General features: G+C 40.0%; 1 protein-coding gene across 1 annotated transcript; it reads right to left on the reverse strand.

The window, feature by feature from the left end:
* Positions 1 to 12,754: 12,754 nt before the first annotated feature.
* LOC119817405 (olfactory receptor 51F2-like) lies at positions 12,755 to 13,699 on the reverse strand. Its single transcript, XM_038334658.1, has one exon. The coding sequence runs from the start codon at positions 13,697 to 13,699 to the stop codon at positions 12,755 to 12,757; it is 945 nt and encodes a 314-aa protein (XP_038190586.1).
* Between the last annotated feature and the right edge of the window lie 2,231 nt (positions 13,700 to 15,930).

A 15,930-nucleotide genomic window follows, 5' to 3' on the forward strand; every position in this document is an offset into this window, starting at 1 on the left:
CGCTGACACCAAGTGGGGAAGTCTGGAGAGGGCAAGGTTACAGTGACCTCCTGCAAGGGCAGGGAGCAGAATCAGAGAGTTCCCTGGAACTTAGTGCATGCTAGCACTCTCTCCCTTCTCCCTCCACATCCAACCACACCCCAGCTCTTTTCCAAAGGAGGAAATGTGAACACTCAAAATTCACTTGTTTCTCACTATTACTAAGGCACACTTAAAATTTCCAAATAAAGCTTTGGTAGAAAAATATTTTTCCCCATAATGTGACTTCCCCAGACCTTTTTGTCTCTACCTTCACTGTCTGGATACTAGGCACTCCCATTTCATAAAATTACCGTAGTAACTCTTTTCAGATAGAGCTGTCACCACCTGCTCTCTCTTCCTGTCTCCACCCTGCTGCCCACCTTCCTTTGCTCTCCTCCATCTTTATTTCTACTTTTTCCCTTCACCATTTTCCTGCTCTCTCCCCTTCTCTTTTTACATTTACCGATTCAGATTTCAGAAATATTTACTTGAATGATCTGTTAAGCACAATGCTATTAGTGAGACACATATCTGAGAGTCATCCCTTTTGACCTCTACAAGGCTTGCTTAGGGTAGGAGATGGATAAGTAATGAATCCTTTAGAGCATTGTGATAAAGCTAGTGTAAGAAATTCATTGACTGTAGGGATGACAAAGACAGAGGAACCTTCCTAGAAATGATGTTCTCTAAATTTCAGTCTTAAAGCGTGAGCAGAATTAAATTGTCAGAAGAGACAATAAAGGCTCTTCCAAGGTAGGGGGAACCGAAAGTATTTTTCAAGTAAAAAGGAAAAAGAAAAGAAAAGAAAAAAAGAAACTTATCTGGATTCATAAAACAAAGATACTAGCTCTCTGTCACCATTTCTGTGCAGATGGAGGTGCTGGCAAGATCCATCACCTCCAGCGGATACATCTGATAGTTTCTTCCATTGTTCCTGGCCAGCAGCCAGGATCTGTGTGCCTGGAAGTCACCACCATGGGTATTTTCTTTTGTCCCAAAGAGAACTTAGGGGATAAGCCCTGATTTGGGGAGCAGTATTACTGATTTTTTTTTTTTTATGATATTCTGAGGAATTTTCTGGGGATCTGTGCCAATAAGCCATTCATGTCAAGGAAGGACTTTCTTCTCTCTTTTTTTTCTGGAGCTCAATGTTGCTTTGTTTCAACCCCATACCCCACCCAATCGGCTAAGCACTCACATCAATCTCTTTCTCTGTCAAGCTCCCTAATATCCTGCTCTTAGAGCTGGTTAACTTCAGCAGTTGTGGTCTTGGTGTGGGAGTCAGGGCCTTTGATGCTTAGGAGTAAACGGTACAGGTGTCTTTGCTGACAGTGTCCAGGGTATCCTGATTAATTTGTTTATCTTTCTCCTTTCTAACTAAGGTCTTTAATACAGTTTGGCTTCTCTTCTCTTTATTCAACTTCTCCTTAGTGGAGAGAGCTTAGAGAACCGATGCTTTAATCACAATTAAACGAGAACTAAGACATTTTAAGCTGGAATCTCGCTGTCTTGAAAGAGCAAAGACAACAGATTAAGGATTCAAAGGTTATAAAATCCATATCGCTGATTTTGATTTTCTCCATTCTTAAGGTTTGTGCAGATGAAGGAACAACTTCTCCTCACGGACAAATATCAAATTCTAAACCCTGCTACCTGATACTGTCAGAGACAATTTCACTCTTCAGTGAGATGCAAAATAATCGCAAAAGAGTGAGAGGAATGTCCTAACAAGAGCTGTGAGCCCAGCCTGAGCTTAACACACACCAGTAATCCCTCACAGGGCTACAAAGTATTTACATATGCCACTCTGCCTGGGGAGTTGCACCCCAAGTGGCCTCTCTGGCTTTTCAAAATCTCAGACTGTGACCCCTGACAATTTCCCCGTCCTGATTCACCTAGATCTCTGTCAAAACACCCACTTTCCATTGCCACACCGCCCCCCCCCCCCTTGGTGTGGAACAAACAGTCTTGTATGTTTTTATTTCTATCTTGTATCCAACCATTTGTTTTTGTATTTATCACAAACAGCTCCTGGGAGAGAACGCAAAAGTTCCAACAAATGACTCTGTATGGTGGAGGGCAAAGCAAAACAACCTTCCCAGGAGGGAGACCAGTTTACTTGACCATTGTACCCAAGAGAAATGGGGACAAACGAGAAAAGAAGGTAGGTTGGAGGTGTTCCAAGAGGCAAAAGTCACATTTCACATTCTCAATGGCTTCTGCTTATTTAAAGATTTTTCTCATCCAGAGTCGCTGGCTTTCCTAATCCACCCCTCTGTATAGCATCTTTCCAGCCATGGCGGTGCTTAAAGCACAGAAGTAGTGTCTGTTCCATTTTGTGTTATTTTAAAGGAGGTAACACTATTTTTTCTAGGCTACATAGCTTAAAAAGTTACATAGCACTAATATAAACAGTAAAATAACAAGGTTATAGCATTGATAGCAGTCTACAAAGCTCAATATTTTCATACAATATATTGAAATATCAGAAATTGATCTTCCAAAAACCTTTTACTCACAACAGCATCAACAATAATGAATTTAACTAAAACTAGTAGAAAATTTAAATATTGTGATTTACAAACTATTCCTGAGATAATTAAATATAGTATCTAACAAATGGATTAGAACACAAAACTGTATTGAGTACAGCTTTTCTCTAGAACAATACGCAGATTTATTCTAATTGCTACTGAGGTTTCTGTAGGCTGTTTGAACAATAGTTTTTAAAGTTAGCATGCAAAGTAGAAGGTTTACCATGGCATTTTCATGGAAATGTGGGATTGTACATTGTTCTTATTCAGTTCCTCACCACCCTCTTCCTGGTCCCCTTTACATCCTCAAATATTTCCCCCTTCTGCTTCGTGCTACATGGACTGCGTAACCCTCTTCCCTCCTTCTTATTTTAAATCTCCTTCTTCTCTTCTGACAGTTCCTTTCTATTCTCTCTCTTTCTCTCTACACACACACACACACACACACACACACACACACACACACACACACACACACACACACAGACACACACAGACACACATACTCAGAAAGAGAGAGAGAGAGGGAGAGAAGAGAGAGAGATTCTGCCTATGACAGCAAAAGTAGTATTTGCCATTTTGAGTCTAGTTCAATTTGCTTGACAGAATGATCTCTAGTTCTATCCATTTTTCTATAAATGGCATTACTTCATTCCTCATAGTTGAGCATAATTCTGTTATATGTCACCTGCTTTCCCGGAGAACATCAGCTAAGGCACTGGGCTTGTCTTGTGATGAAGTACGTGAGGTCTTCCAGGTGTCTCAGTGCAGCAGGATCCTCTGGCTGCCAGACTCCCGGCAAGCCAGCACTCACCTGAGAACGAGACAGTTCTACTCAAGGAGGCAGCTGGATCTGGCTCTCACTTTCAGGAGCAGGTCTCTTTATAGTGCTACTCGGTAGTCAGGGAACAGGCTGTGGGAATAACAGCTGACGCTCTAGGGGTCTGGCAGACAGTGGAGTAAAAGGCTCAAGTCCACTCCTCTCGTGTGTTGCTCTCACAGGCTTCTCACTTGTCCTGCCTAGGGAAACAATCTCAAAGGGCCAAGGTCTCTGTCACCATTCCTGCAATGACATATGTGAGTCTCTTGACAACAAACACGTGTTCCCACTCCTCCGAGCTGATCTAATTTCCACAGTCAGTCACAAGGTTAGAGTTTCCTCATTATCTGATTTGCTAGACACAGCAGGAAAAGTGTAGGAATAGTCACGATCCTTAACTGTTGGAGTTTACGTTGGCCTTAAATCCCAAGCAGGTACATTAAAATGTAGTTCTATAACTCAAAATAGGAAAACTCTCTACTGCTTCTCTTGCAGTTTAATCATAGCCCCTGATAGAATGAAGTCATTTTTTTTTATACCTGCGCTGTGGGCAAAGATGGCTCTTTGGTCTATATCATACACTGATAATGTTAGACGGAGAATCTCATGTATTATTTATTTATTCATATTAAACCAGTGTTTGCCAAGAGCCTGTAATTTCATAAGCAAAATTGAGAAAATTTCCAGGGTTATGAAGTACATTTTTTGATTAGATTGGCTGAAATTAAATTAAATTAACATATAAACTAAATAGAATGCTAGATGATCATAAGGAGAAAAAATGAAGAGGATAAAGAACATCTTAATATCAGGAGGAGGGCTTGAAACCTCAGGTGAAGGTGCTGGATGGGGGGGATACTTAGAGAAGTGAGGGATACACACATGAAAATACCTGGAGAAGATGGTTTCTGACAAAGGATCAGAGATGGTAAATAAGTTTCCCAAGGAATAAGTATGCCCAGCACCTAAGAACAGATAGGTAGTGTACTCCAGTGGAGAGAAGGGGGAGAGGGCAGCATGAAGGGAGAGTCAGAGAACTGCCCATAGAGGGACTCGCAGCACTGAACAGTCAATTTATGTTCTTCCCTCAGATCTCAGTGAGCTGAGGGTTCTTACACAAAGTCAGACATAACCCTACAGACTAGTCCTCTCTACTTGTCTCCTCCACATGAATTTGTTTTTATTGATCCATTAGTGTTCATTCTGGCCTTTCTTTCACTGTTTCTTTTCAGTGACTTCATACTTCAGGCCTTTTAAATTTAGCTAAAGCACCACATTCATCAAGAAGCGGCAGCTCTAAGCCCTCTGGTATTTCTTCTCTGGTGCCATGTGTCCTCCTTCATATCCATATGGGTATGTCTTTGATTGATGTTTATCTTGCCTTGTCTCCTATTCCTTCTAGGTTTGCTTTAGATCAGTCTTACCTTGTTATTGTCACTCTACAAACAGAAACATAATTATTGTCTTTAAGTATCAAGAATTATTATACACCCATATTCAGGAATGTTGTCATTCACTTATTGTGTAAAAACATGTTCTCTCAATACTGTTTTTATGTAGACTCTATATTATATTGAGCTTTAAGGAAAAGACATAAATATGATCATGTCACTACCCTAAGACGCTAAAATAACATTTACACATTCTTGAATAATATAGAATAATAGCAAATATCAGTGATTTTTTTCATGAGGACTTGAATCGGGACATTCATTAGTCAAAGGTGTGTCCAAGAAAGAACTTTTTTAAAAATTAAATTTAATGTGTACGGGTATTTGTCTCCATGTATGTCTTTGTGCCTTGTATCTGCAGACCCAAGAAGAGAATATCAGGCCTCTCTGGAACTAGAGTTACAGATGGTTGTAAGCTGCCACGTGGGTGCTGGGAATTACACCCTAGTCTTTTGGAGGACATCCAGTGCTCTTACCTGTTGTGCTACCTCTCCATCCCCACCCCCCAGAAAAAGTTATTTTTATTTTTTAAAGCAGAGCTAAAACATAGAAGGACACAGAATTCCCTAAGCAGAGTGGTGTTTCTGGAGCAATATAAAAAGAAAAGAAATTGAGAGGGCAAATAGATGTGAGTTAATGTAAGCTGTGAACCCAAGGCTTCATTCTCTTGGTTCATATCAAGGACATCTTAATTACATATGTGTATTAAATTGCACTTCTAGAAGTTGTTTGAAGGATACATTTCAGGAAGATAAGATAAGATGTGCGTATGAACTTAAGAGGCATACTTTTTCCTCATTGCCCATAGTTAATCCCCAACCCATCTTGTCCAATTTTTCTTCAAAATATACTACCCATATCACTGTTTTAGGAAAAGTCCCTGACTCACAGTGGAGAACCAACTTGGCCAGAGCATAACATTTGCTCTGCGAATTTCCCATGCTCAGTGTCAGGTTGCCCATTTATAATAGTGGACATTTAACAGTTTCTAGGGTTGTCTACAGGTTAGTGTGTAGATGTAAGCTGAGAGGAGTATCTTCAGAAGTGTCGTGAAAATCCAAGCATCCGACTCTTAAAATTGAGATTCCTTCTTATTTATCCCCATAAAAAGTTAGTTAAATAGAATAAACAGACTGGGATGGAGTTGGGAGAGGGGCTGGAATAGAGACTCAAACAGGGAGTGGAAGAGGTAGTCATGGGAGGGAATGCAGGGAGAGATAGCTAGAATTATGGGGCATTTGTGGAAATCTAACATGGCAGAAACTTCTTAAAAAATATACATATATGAAGGTGATCTAAATGAAATTGCCAAATAATCGGGGAGACAAAGTCCCATCTGTCCACAGTTAATAAAATAATAAAGAAAAAATATTTAATTTTTTGAGATTAAAATATAATTACATAATTTCTCTCTCCAAACTATCCTATGTACCCCTTCTTGCTCTCTTTCAAATGCATAGCCCCCTTTTTATTATTTGTTACATATTTATATGTATGTTATATATATTATATTCCTAAATGCATAAATCCAAACAGTTCAGTCTCTACTCTGCTACTTGTTATATATATTTTCAGGGCTGATTATTTGGCATTGGCTAACCAATTGGTGTGTTCTTCTCCAATTCTTTTTCTTCTTTTTGAGATGGGGTTTCTCTGTGTAGCCCTGGCTGTCCTGGAACTCTCTCTGCAGACCAGGCTGGTCTTGAACTGACAGCTCCGCCGGCCTCTGCCTCCCGACTGCTGGGATTAGAGCCTGCGCCACCACTGTTTCTTTTTCAATTTTAGGACTGAATGTTGCCATCTTTCACTCCCAGCTCAAGTCATTCCTACCCTGTCTGTCATTGCTCTCCAAGTATCACACCTTATGCAGTGAAGTAAGCAAAATCTAACATTTAAACCCACATTTTTATCTCCCCATCTTTCCTTTCTGGATTTTTCTGCAGTTAGTTTGAACTTTAATTTTTGCTCCATTATAGGTTAGGACCATATGAGGAGCACGGTCCAAGAGGTTCAGAGAACAGAACAGGATGGGGACAAACAGAAATTGGTTGTTTATTCAAAATATTAATCATCCATGTAAACATCTCCTTAACGTTTTTGCTTTTAACTCTTGTTTATTAAGGAATATACAAAGAAAGTTTTATGTTGGAGAGAAAGAGAAATAAGGCTGATGGAAATTAGGGCAAGGTGGTAAGCCAAATGATCAAAGGAGACTTCTTGCATAGCATCCTTCAAAATGAGAAGTTTCATGAATAAATATCTTAGGAACTATGAGAAAACTGTTATGATCTTGTACACTACCCAAATTCTTATACTTCTTTTAAGATCTTATGTATTTGTTCATCAGTTTAACTGAGGTTAAAAAGCAGCCTGGAGCTAGGAAGTATGGAATTACACCTATAATTGCAGTTGCTTAGGAGTTTGGGGTAGTGTAGTGTCACCATGGGAATTTTGTGAAAACTATCTTAAAACCAAACCAAACCAAAGCAACCAACAACAAAGAAAATCTAAAGATACAAGGAGCCAGACACTATTAATAGAAGTGTAAAAACAGAACAGCAGTTGATACGATGTGGTTCCTGGTCTTGAGAAGGGTTCCTGATGTAGAAAGAACAATTACAATAGAGTCTAAAGAGGCTCACCACAAGAAATAAGCAGAAGGTGGTGATGGTGCATCTGGGTGGAATGCAAGGGGTCTGGGATTCTCCAAATAAGTGACCTCTCTTCTAAGAGGGAGGGTGATGGTAGTGAACACTACTGTAGGCTTGAAGTGACAAAGGAAAATCAGAATAGAGGGAATGTAACTTTCTTATGGGCTTGGAGTACTGTACAGAAGATAAAGGGTTTTAAGAGGTAAAGGGAAACAGGACACTCAGAGAGAAACAAATTCCTTATTCTCAAAAACCCTATCTTGTGAGGGGGAAACAAGCAAAACAAAACAAAGCAAAACACCTCCTCTCCCTAGTATATAATAGGTTGGGTGTTGAAAGTGACAGGAATTAAAAAAAGGCAGGTTCTAGGTGGTGGTGATGCATGCCTTTAATCCTAGCACTTAGGGGGCAGAGGCAGAGGCAGAGGCAGGCAGATCTCTGTGAGTTCAAGGCCAGCTTGATCTACAAGTGATGTGGAATTCCCTTCTGTATGCTGTGAATACCATTGGTTAATAAGGAAACTGGCTTGTTCTGATAGGGTAGAACAGAGCTAGGCAGGGAAAACTAAACTGACTGCTAGGAGAAAGAGAGGCAAAGTCAGAAAGAAGCCATGTAGACCTGCCAGAGACAGATGTCGGAACTTTACCCAGTAAGTCACAGCCTTGTGGTGATACACAGATTAATGGAGATGGGTTAATTTAAGATGAGCTAGCCAGGAATACGCTTAAGCTATTGGCCAAACAGTATTGCAAATAATATGGTTTCCTGTGTGATTATTTCAGGGCTGAGCAGCCAGAAACAAATAAGTGGCCTCTAACAACAAATTGGTGCACCAACGTGGCCAACTAAAATCCACTTAAAACCTGAGAGAGCTTGAAAAGGAATTCTAGACACAAAAGAACAGAGTTTAGCACAGTTTCTTGGTAGCCACAATTTTTTTTTCTAGATGGGCTTGTGGTGAGAAAGGGCTCCAATGGCTACTTTAGGAGAGGTGCACTAAAAACTGTGTGGTGAGAAAGGGCTCCAATGGCTACTTTAGGAGAGGTGCACTAAAAACTGTGTGGTGAGAAAGGGCTCCAATGGCTACTTTAGGAGAGGTGCACTAAACACTGTGTGGCTTCTTTAAAAAACAAAAGCTGTGGCCTCTTGGTTCACCAGCATAGATGGCTCTGACTCTTTCTCTGGACGTCTGGCTACAGAGCATTTAAATAGGTTCTGTAAGCAGCGTGTTACAAACTGCTTAATGGCTCAATATAGAGCTGCTGCATATTTGAAAATGGGGCAGTGTGCATGGCTTGCAGAGTCAGTGAACAGACTTCCACCATGTTGGATTGTCCGGAATAAGCAGGGAGGGCTGTATATACCCTAGCAACATCACAGGTTAGATTCTTAAGAAACACTTAGCATTTTAAGAAGCTCTTCTGGTCAGAAAATAATTACAGATATGCAATAAAGACAAATCCAGATGGAAAAGATCTCTAAATGAGTCATAGTGTTGAATAAATGTACATAGGCTTGGGAGAGAAAAGAAAAAAAGTATAGACAGTTATAAAAGAAAGTAAATGGTTTATTAAAAAAACAAGGTCTTTAAAGAGATAGACCCTTAATCTAAAGGAGTTGAGATAATAAAATAAATATTAAGAAGTAATAGAGTAAAAACAAATAAGCCATGTAAAGGTGAGATATACACAGAGAGTCTAGTTTATGTATACTATTGTGTTTTCTTTGAATTTTTTGACTGTAAAGGAGCTAAATAACCAACATATATACTTTAACGGTATCTTGACTTCAGAATTTGAGTATAAGGATATGTTGCTTTGGAAAAGAGGTTCTACTTTTGTTTCCACAGAGGATGAGAACCTGTGGAATCCTTCCAGACTAATGTGGTTTGATAGTCCAAGATCCCCTGAGAGGTTACCTTGAACACCCCCAAAAAGAAAATACTTTGCCTAACAAACAAAAATCAGGAAGCAGTTTGGTAAGAATTATGCTCATATTCCCAAATATTGTTTATAAATGTTTGTTTACATTTAAAGGGGGATATGATATAGAGATTTGCATTGGTATGGATCTTGGTTTATTGATACAAATTTAAGATCAATTTTTTAATATTCTGTATATGTATTTCTGATCTTGATTAAGGTATTGTGTTTGTCCAGCTCATTTAAAAATGTAATGTATATTTAAGAAGTGTAGGTTAATAGATAATCATTTATAATAGTCAAGCTTGTAGTCGTGGTAGTTAGGTTTTGTAGATGTATAGAGATATATTTCAGTTAGATAGATATTCTTCAAATCTTTCAGAGGCCTTCAGAATAAGGAATTTAAAATGTTTTAATAACTTAGGACTTTTCATGACAATGAGACACATTTGCTCCTGGCAGCACCAGGGGCTTCAAGAGGAAGATGGTCATCTAAGAGGCTCCTCATGGAGTTTGTTAACCATTTGGGCAAGAAACTGTTCTTGCCTGGACTGCTTGATGGTATGCTGTGTGAACTGAACATGCAGGACCCACAGAGAAACGAGTGCTGAACTTGTCTAAAGGTGAGACCATCCTTCAGGCTTCCTGCTTCATGAAAGTGTCTGTCAGACATTTTGCAGGATACAAAAGAAAGTGACTTTCAAACTGCCAATATAGGTGGAACTGTCTTTGAAATTTTCTGCTTCATGGAAAAGTCTGCTGGATACTATGGTCCTGTAGGCTGAAGATGGATGCCCCAATGGTACAGAAGAACTTTGGGTGACTGTCTAGGCAGCAAGATGTATCTATCAATTCTAGAGTTTTGGAAGTTGCTTACAATGTGCTTCCTGTTTACTTAGGTAATATTATATCCTTCTGGAATCTTTGATGGAGTTGAAGAATTTATAATTGTAGTTATATTTTTCTTAGTTATAATAAAAGATAAAGTAGATATAAATGTTGCAACTATAGTTCTAGCTCAATACCTGTTTTCTTATATGTAATTTCACTATGTTAAAGATAAAGCCTTCCTTTTTATTTAAATAGAAAAGGGGAGGTGATGTGTGATTCTCCCTGTATGCTGTGAATGCCATTAGTTAATAAAAAACTGGCTTGGCCTGATAGGGTAGAACAGAGCTAGGCAGGGAAAACTAAACTGAATGCTGGGAGAAAGAAAGGCAAAGTCAGAAAGAAGCCATGTAGCCCCTCTGGAGACAGATGCCAGAATTTTATCCATTAAACCACAGCCTCGTAGAGATACACAGGTTAATGAAAATGTGTTAATTTAAGATATGAGTTAGCAAGGAATACGCTTAACCTATTGGCCAAACAGTATTGCAAATAATATGGTTTCCTGTGTGTTTATTTCAGGGCTGAGCGGCTGGAAACAAACAAGCGACCTCTGACAACATACAAGAGCTAGTTCCAGGACAGGCTCCAAAGCTACAAAGAGAAACCCTGTCTCTAAAACCAAAAGCCAAAACCAAACCAAACCAAACCAAACCAAACCAAACAAAAAGCAAAAAACAAAAAAACAAAAAACAAAAAACAAAAAGAAAAGAAAAACAAGGCATGTGAGGATAGAGGTAAATATTGTCAGGAACTGAGGGAAAGAAGTATTACTGTTATGATTATTATCCTTATAATGTTTGGAGTCCTGCAGTAAGGCACACTGGGTAGGGTCCTGCATGAAGAAAGGATGTAAGTCAGCAATTGATCTCTGAGAGAAAAACATCACAGGCTGAAAATGGTGAGTACGAATTATAATGCTGGAGTGTGCGTGATGATATAAGAAGCTATCTGGAGGCTAATGCATGTATACGAGGTTGGGGATAGAGCTGGAATGGTGGTGGAGACTCAGCACAAGAAGAGGCTTTTCCACACCACTACAATCACCGACTCCCATTGGTCAGACAAGAGCCCATGAGAGTGTGCTGAACAGGGACTCATAAGATCTGCATGACTACTAGAAAAAGCATTCTTAACTGTAAAATGCATGAAGGAAGATTCTCCAGAAAGCCATTCCCATATGACTTCAGGTTCAAGGTGATAGCTGGCATCTTCATAATAGCTGAGGAAACAAAGTCAAGTGGCTGGATTCTGGATTTGTTGATAAACAGTTAAGTGTGGAACAGGAGTAACAGAAGGCAGGAGAGTTCACAGAAAGGGTTTCATCTTAGAGATTTGGAAAACAAAGTTTCTGGTTATGGAAGCCTGTAATCAGGCCTGCATTTTTATTGATGGGACTGTTAGGACTACTTAAGATGATTGTAAGACAAATTAAATGATTATGCTGCAAACAATGATACATTTAATGTCATAAGAGGATATGAAATGATGAGAAAAAGAAGCACAATAGGAAGAAAATGCCTGAGAACAAAGTTCTGGGATATTTCAACACATTTAAATCAAGACTAAATTAAGAGAAAGGAAGTCGTAGGCTGTGAAGTCCCAGTGCTAGGTATAGTATATCCCCTCTAGTTGTTGGCCCGGGGCCTCCCAGAAAACTCAGACAGTGCAGACTGCTTTCATTGCTCCTTGGTGCCCACCATAACAATGGTGGGACACCATTTCTGAAGACACCACATGCTTTAGTGGCAGGACTTGGAGAAATAAAGCTGGTGTTGATCTGGAAGCTCCCCCTGCTGTCTGCCTCTCATAGTGCCAGAAGGTACTATCCAGGATACTGGAAAGCAAAAGTCATTGATAATCTTACCCAGCTACGAACACCACAAGTTCCAATTATGATAGAATTGGCAAGGTATATTCATGGGTAAAACTGTGGTAAAATATTTTGGGGGGGTAACTAACTGCTTAATGATCTGGTTTAAAGTTGGATCCACAGGATTTATTTATATCTGATATAAATCTGGCCAAGAACTCATAGTTGGAGAGATCATAGACCCTAGGATCAACTTACTACTATTAGCTTGCTAAATGGACATCATGTCAAACTACCTTCTAAATACACATCTCTATACACATAGGCAGTCTCAATCTTCACCGGAGAAGTTCCTTTGAACAGTGGATGGCAGATAGCTAGAAAATACTACCTACTTTTCTACAAAGGGATGATTTAATATGAAATTAATATGAAATTTTAACTGTTATAATAAGGTAAGAATAAAAATGCTGTTGATAAAGGGGTAAGGAAAAACTTGAGATATAGGCTATCTATTGTTCTTCCTTCCTGTTTATAAGTCTATCTCCTCATCTGTGAAATAAGGGGTCAAAGTAGCTGACATTCTAGACGTATTCTAGCATTGACTGACAACGTGGCCTGAAATAAGCCATCTAGCTCTAGATTTTTGTGATTCTATGTTCCTTTAGAATGGAGAACTTTTATCAAAGCTTTCCGTATCTGCTTGGTCCTCACACTGTAGATGATGGGGTTCATGACAGGAGGGATCAGCAGGTAGGTGTTAGCAATCATGGTATGAACATAGGGTGGAGCTCGTTTCGCAAATCTGTGAACAAAGGACAGACTGATCAGTGGAATATAGAACACAGCCACAGCCCCAATATGGGAGATACATGTGCTGAAGGCTTTTTTCCTCTCTTCCGGGGAAGCAATGCTGAGGACAGTTCTAATGATCAGGACATAGGAAAAGAGGATGAGAACAGAGTCCACACCAACAGTAGAAATCATGGCAGTCAGTCCTACTACACTGTTGATCCTGGTGTCTGTGCATGAGAGCTTCATGACATCGGGGTGGAAGCAGTAGGAGTGGCGGAGCACATGGCTGCTGCAGAAGGTTAGTCTCTTAAGAAGTGCAACCATTGGTGTCAGCATCACTGTTCCTCTGATGACAATTGCCACCCCAATTTGAGCTATTCTGAAATCAGTTAAAATAGTGGCATACCTAAGGGGGTTGGAGATGGCCTCATAGCGATCAAAAGCCATGGCCAGCAGCACTGAGGACTCCATGACAGTGAAGAATTTAATGAAGAACATCTGTGACAAGCAGGCATTGAAGCTGATCTCCCTGGCATTGAACCAGAATATCCCCAGCATGGTGGCCAGAGTGGATATGGACAGTCCGAGGTCAGCGGTGGACAGCATGGAGAAGAAATAATACATGGGCTCATGGAGGCTGGGCTGAGTGATAATGGCGAAAAGAATCAGGCTGTTCCCTGAGAGGGCAGTTGCGTAGAGAAAGCAGAAGGGGACGGAGATCCAGGTGTGGTAGGCTTCCAGCCCGGGCACACCAGTGAGCAGGAAAATGATGGAAGAAGATGAGGTGTTCTGGAGAGTTGACATGCTAGGTTAAAAGTACAGACAGGTCTGAAGCAGGTCTTTGTGTGTTCTATTCATAAATAATTTTTTCCAACATTCATTTGACCAAACGTGAGCATCTATACAATATATGAAAACAGGGATGACACCTTTAAATTGATAAAAATTTGTATGATTTCAACTATTACAGCAATATTTTTCTATTTTTGGAAAAATTGTCTCAGTTCACAAGGTCATTTGCTGCTAGCTGCATTTGGACTGTGTGAAATCCAGTTGGAACAACACAGGTCACTAGTACCCACTTAGTATAATATCTTACCATATTCAGCTCCTTCTGATCTAAATTTTTTGAATGACTTAAAAAATTAAACTATTATAAGGATGATTTCTCGAATTCTTAACTTGTTCATTAATAATTTAACTTATTCATGGTGAATTTTCATACTTCTTGAAAATTTCTTTCGTCTCTTTGTTGATGAAAGATGATAAAACAAAACAAACTCTATAGTACAGTTTGGCCTGATCCATATTTTCTCTGGCAGCAGAGAAATCAAATTCCCTGCTTTCAGCTGGACTTTTTGACACTCTCAAACCAGAATTTCTTATAATTTCTTTTCATCCAAGCTAGACCCAGAGAGGACCTCATATTCCTTTTTAGAGCCACAAATTCTTTATAAGCAGTTGATCGTCTATCATAAATCTTTAGGTCAGCTCAACAGTAGACAGATATAGGGTACTCACAGAGTCTTGTTAGTTACTAAGACGTTAAGTGAGTCTTAGATGATTTTATGTCTGATAAAATCAAAAGAAGTTGTCAATAGACTTTAGACTCCACTCTTTTTTTTTTTTTTTTTTTTTTTTGTGGTGTTAATCCTTTTTTTTTTTTTTTTCTCATGGTTTATTTTTTTTTATATTTAAAAATTTCCATCTCCTTCCCTCCTCCTCCCCCCTCCCTCCCCTCCTTCTCCCCTTTCTCTCCCCTCCTTCTCCCCCTCCCCTCCCCTCCCCTCCACCCATACCTCCCCTCCCTCCCTCTCAAGGCCAAGGAGCCATCAGGGTTCCCCACTCTATGCTAAGACCAAGGTCCTCCCAACTCCCCCCAGGTCCAGGAAGGTGATCGACCAAGCTGAGAAGGCTCCCACAGAGCCCGTCCATGAAGAACAATCAGAGCCCAGAGCCATTGTCCTTTGCTTCTCAGTCAGCCCCCGCTGTTGGCCACACTCAGAGAGACGGGTTTGGTCACATGATCCATCAGTCCCATTCCAACTGGAGTTGGTGATCTCCCATTAGTTCTGTCCCACCGTCTCCATGAGTGAACGCACCCCTCTCGTTCCTGACTTTCTCCCTCATGTTCTCGCTCCTTCTGCTCCTCATTAGACTCCACTCTTAAAGTTTCAAAACATCCTCTTTAATAAGAACCCAGTGACTCTCATCAACAATAAAAGTGCAATGATTTTGAGTATGAATGGTATATCAGATATTGTATAGGCATATAGGTATGGTGAGAACCACAGAGCTATAGACAAAGAAATGGGCTCTACTAACTGTAGAGTGCCCTAAGGTAGGGGAGGCCTAAGAGATGAAACTGAGAAAGCTCAGGGCGGCAGCCCTCAGTGTCTGTGTTTTGCATGTGCGAATGCGCCTGTGTTAAGTGTTGAGGAATTAATTCTAGGGAATATCAACAAAGCGGATGAATTGCACCTAAACTTTCATGAGTAGATGTGAGCTCACAAGAGTGAACACAGGGTAAGTGTGCTCTTGCCAGAGAGAACACAAGAAGTGAGAAAAGTCATAGACAATTATAAGAAAAATCTCGCAAAAGGGTTCTTAGCATGAATCTGGGCACAGAGGGGACAAAGAGTGGATGAGAGCATAAGAATCTGAGTTTCTTGGAAAGGATGAAGTGTTAGATTTTGTGTTGCAAAGCGTCAAGAGCCAGGCATTTCCAAATATTTTATGAATAAGCAAACACGCTGTTCTCCATCTCTCTAATTCAACTCCAACAGGATTCCTTTCCTTCTTTAGCATTTTGTTGGACATCATTGATTCCTTTTCACAAGTTCCATCCAACTCAATACTGAAAGCTTTGCACACTTTAGTGCAGGTGTTTCCGGAATATGCGTCGCCACTGGGACCCTTTCCCATCTGCCATTATAGCCCACAGTGCTTAGATGGGAGAGGGATCAGTCATGAGCCCCGATCTCTTTCAGTTTCCTGTTGTACAGTTTATAACCAGCAAAGAAAAAGAGTCTGAA

The sequence above is a fragment of the Arvicola amphibius genome, chromosome 1 (assembly GCF_903992535.2).
Source record: "Arvicola amphibius chromosome 1, mArvAmp1.2, whole genome shotgun sequence".
NCBI lineage: Eukaryota > Metazoa > Chordata > Mammalia > Rodentia > Cricetidae > Arvicola > Arvicola amphibius.

Bases quoted from the DNA above. Each gene is read 5' to 3' on its own strand.
- LOC119817405 (XM_038334658.1), bottom strand. From the start codon at position 13,699: ATGTCAACTCTCCAGAACACCTCATCTTCTTCCATCATTTTCCTGCTC.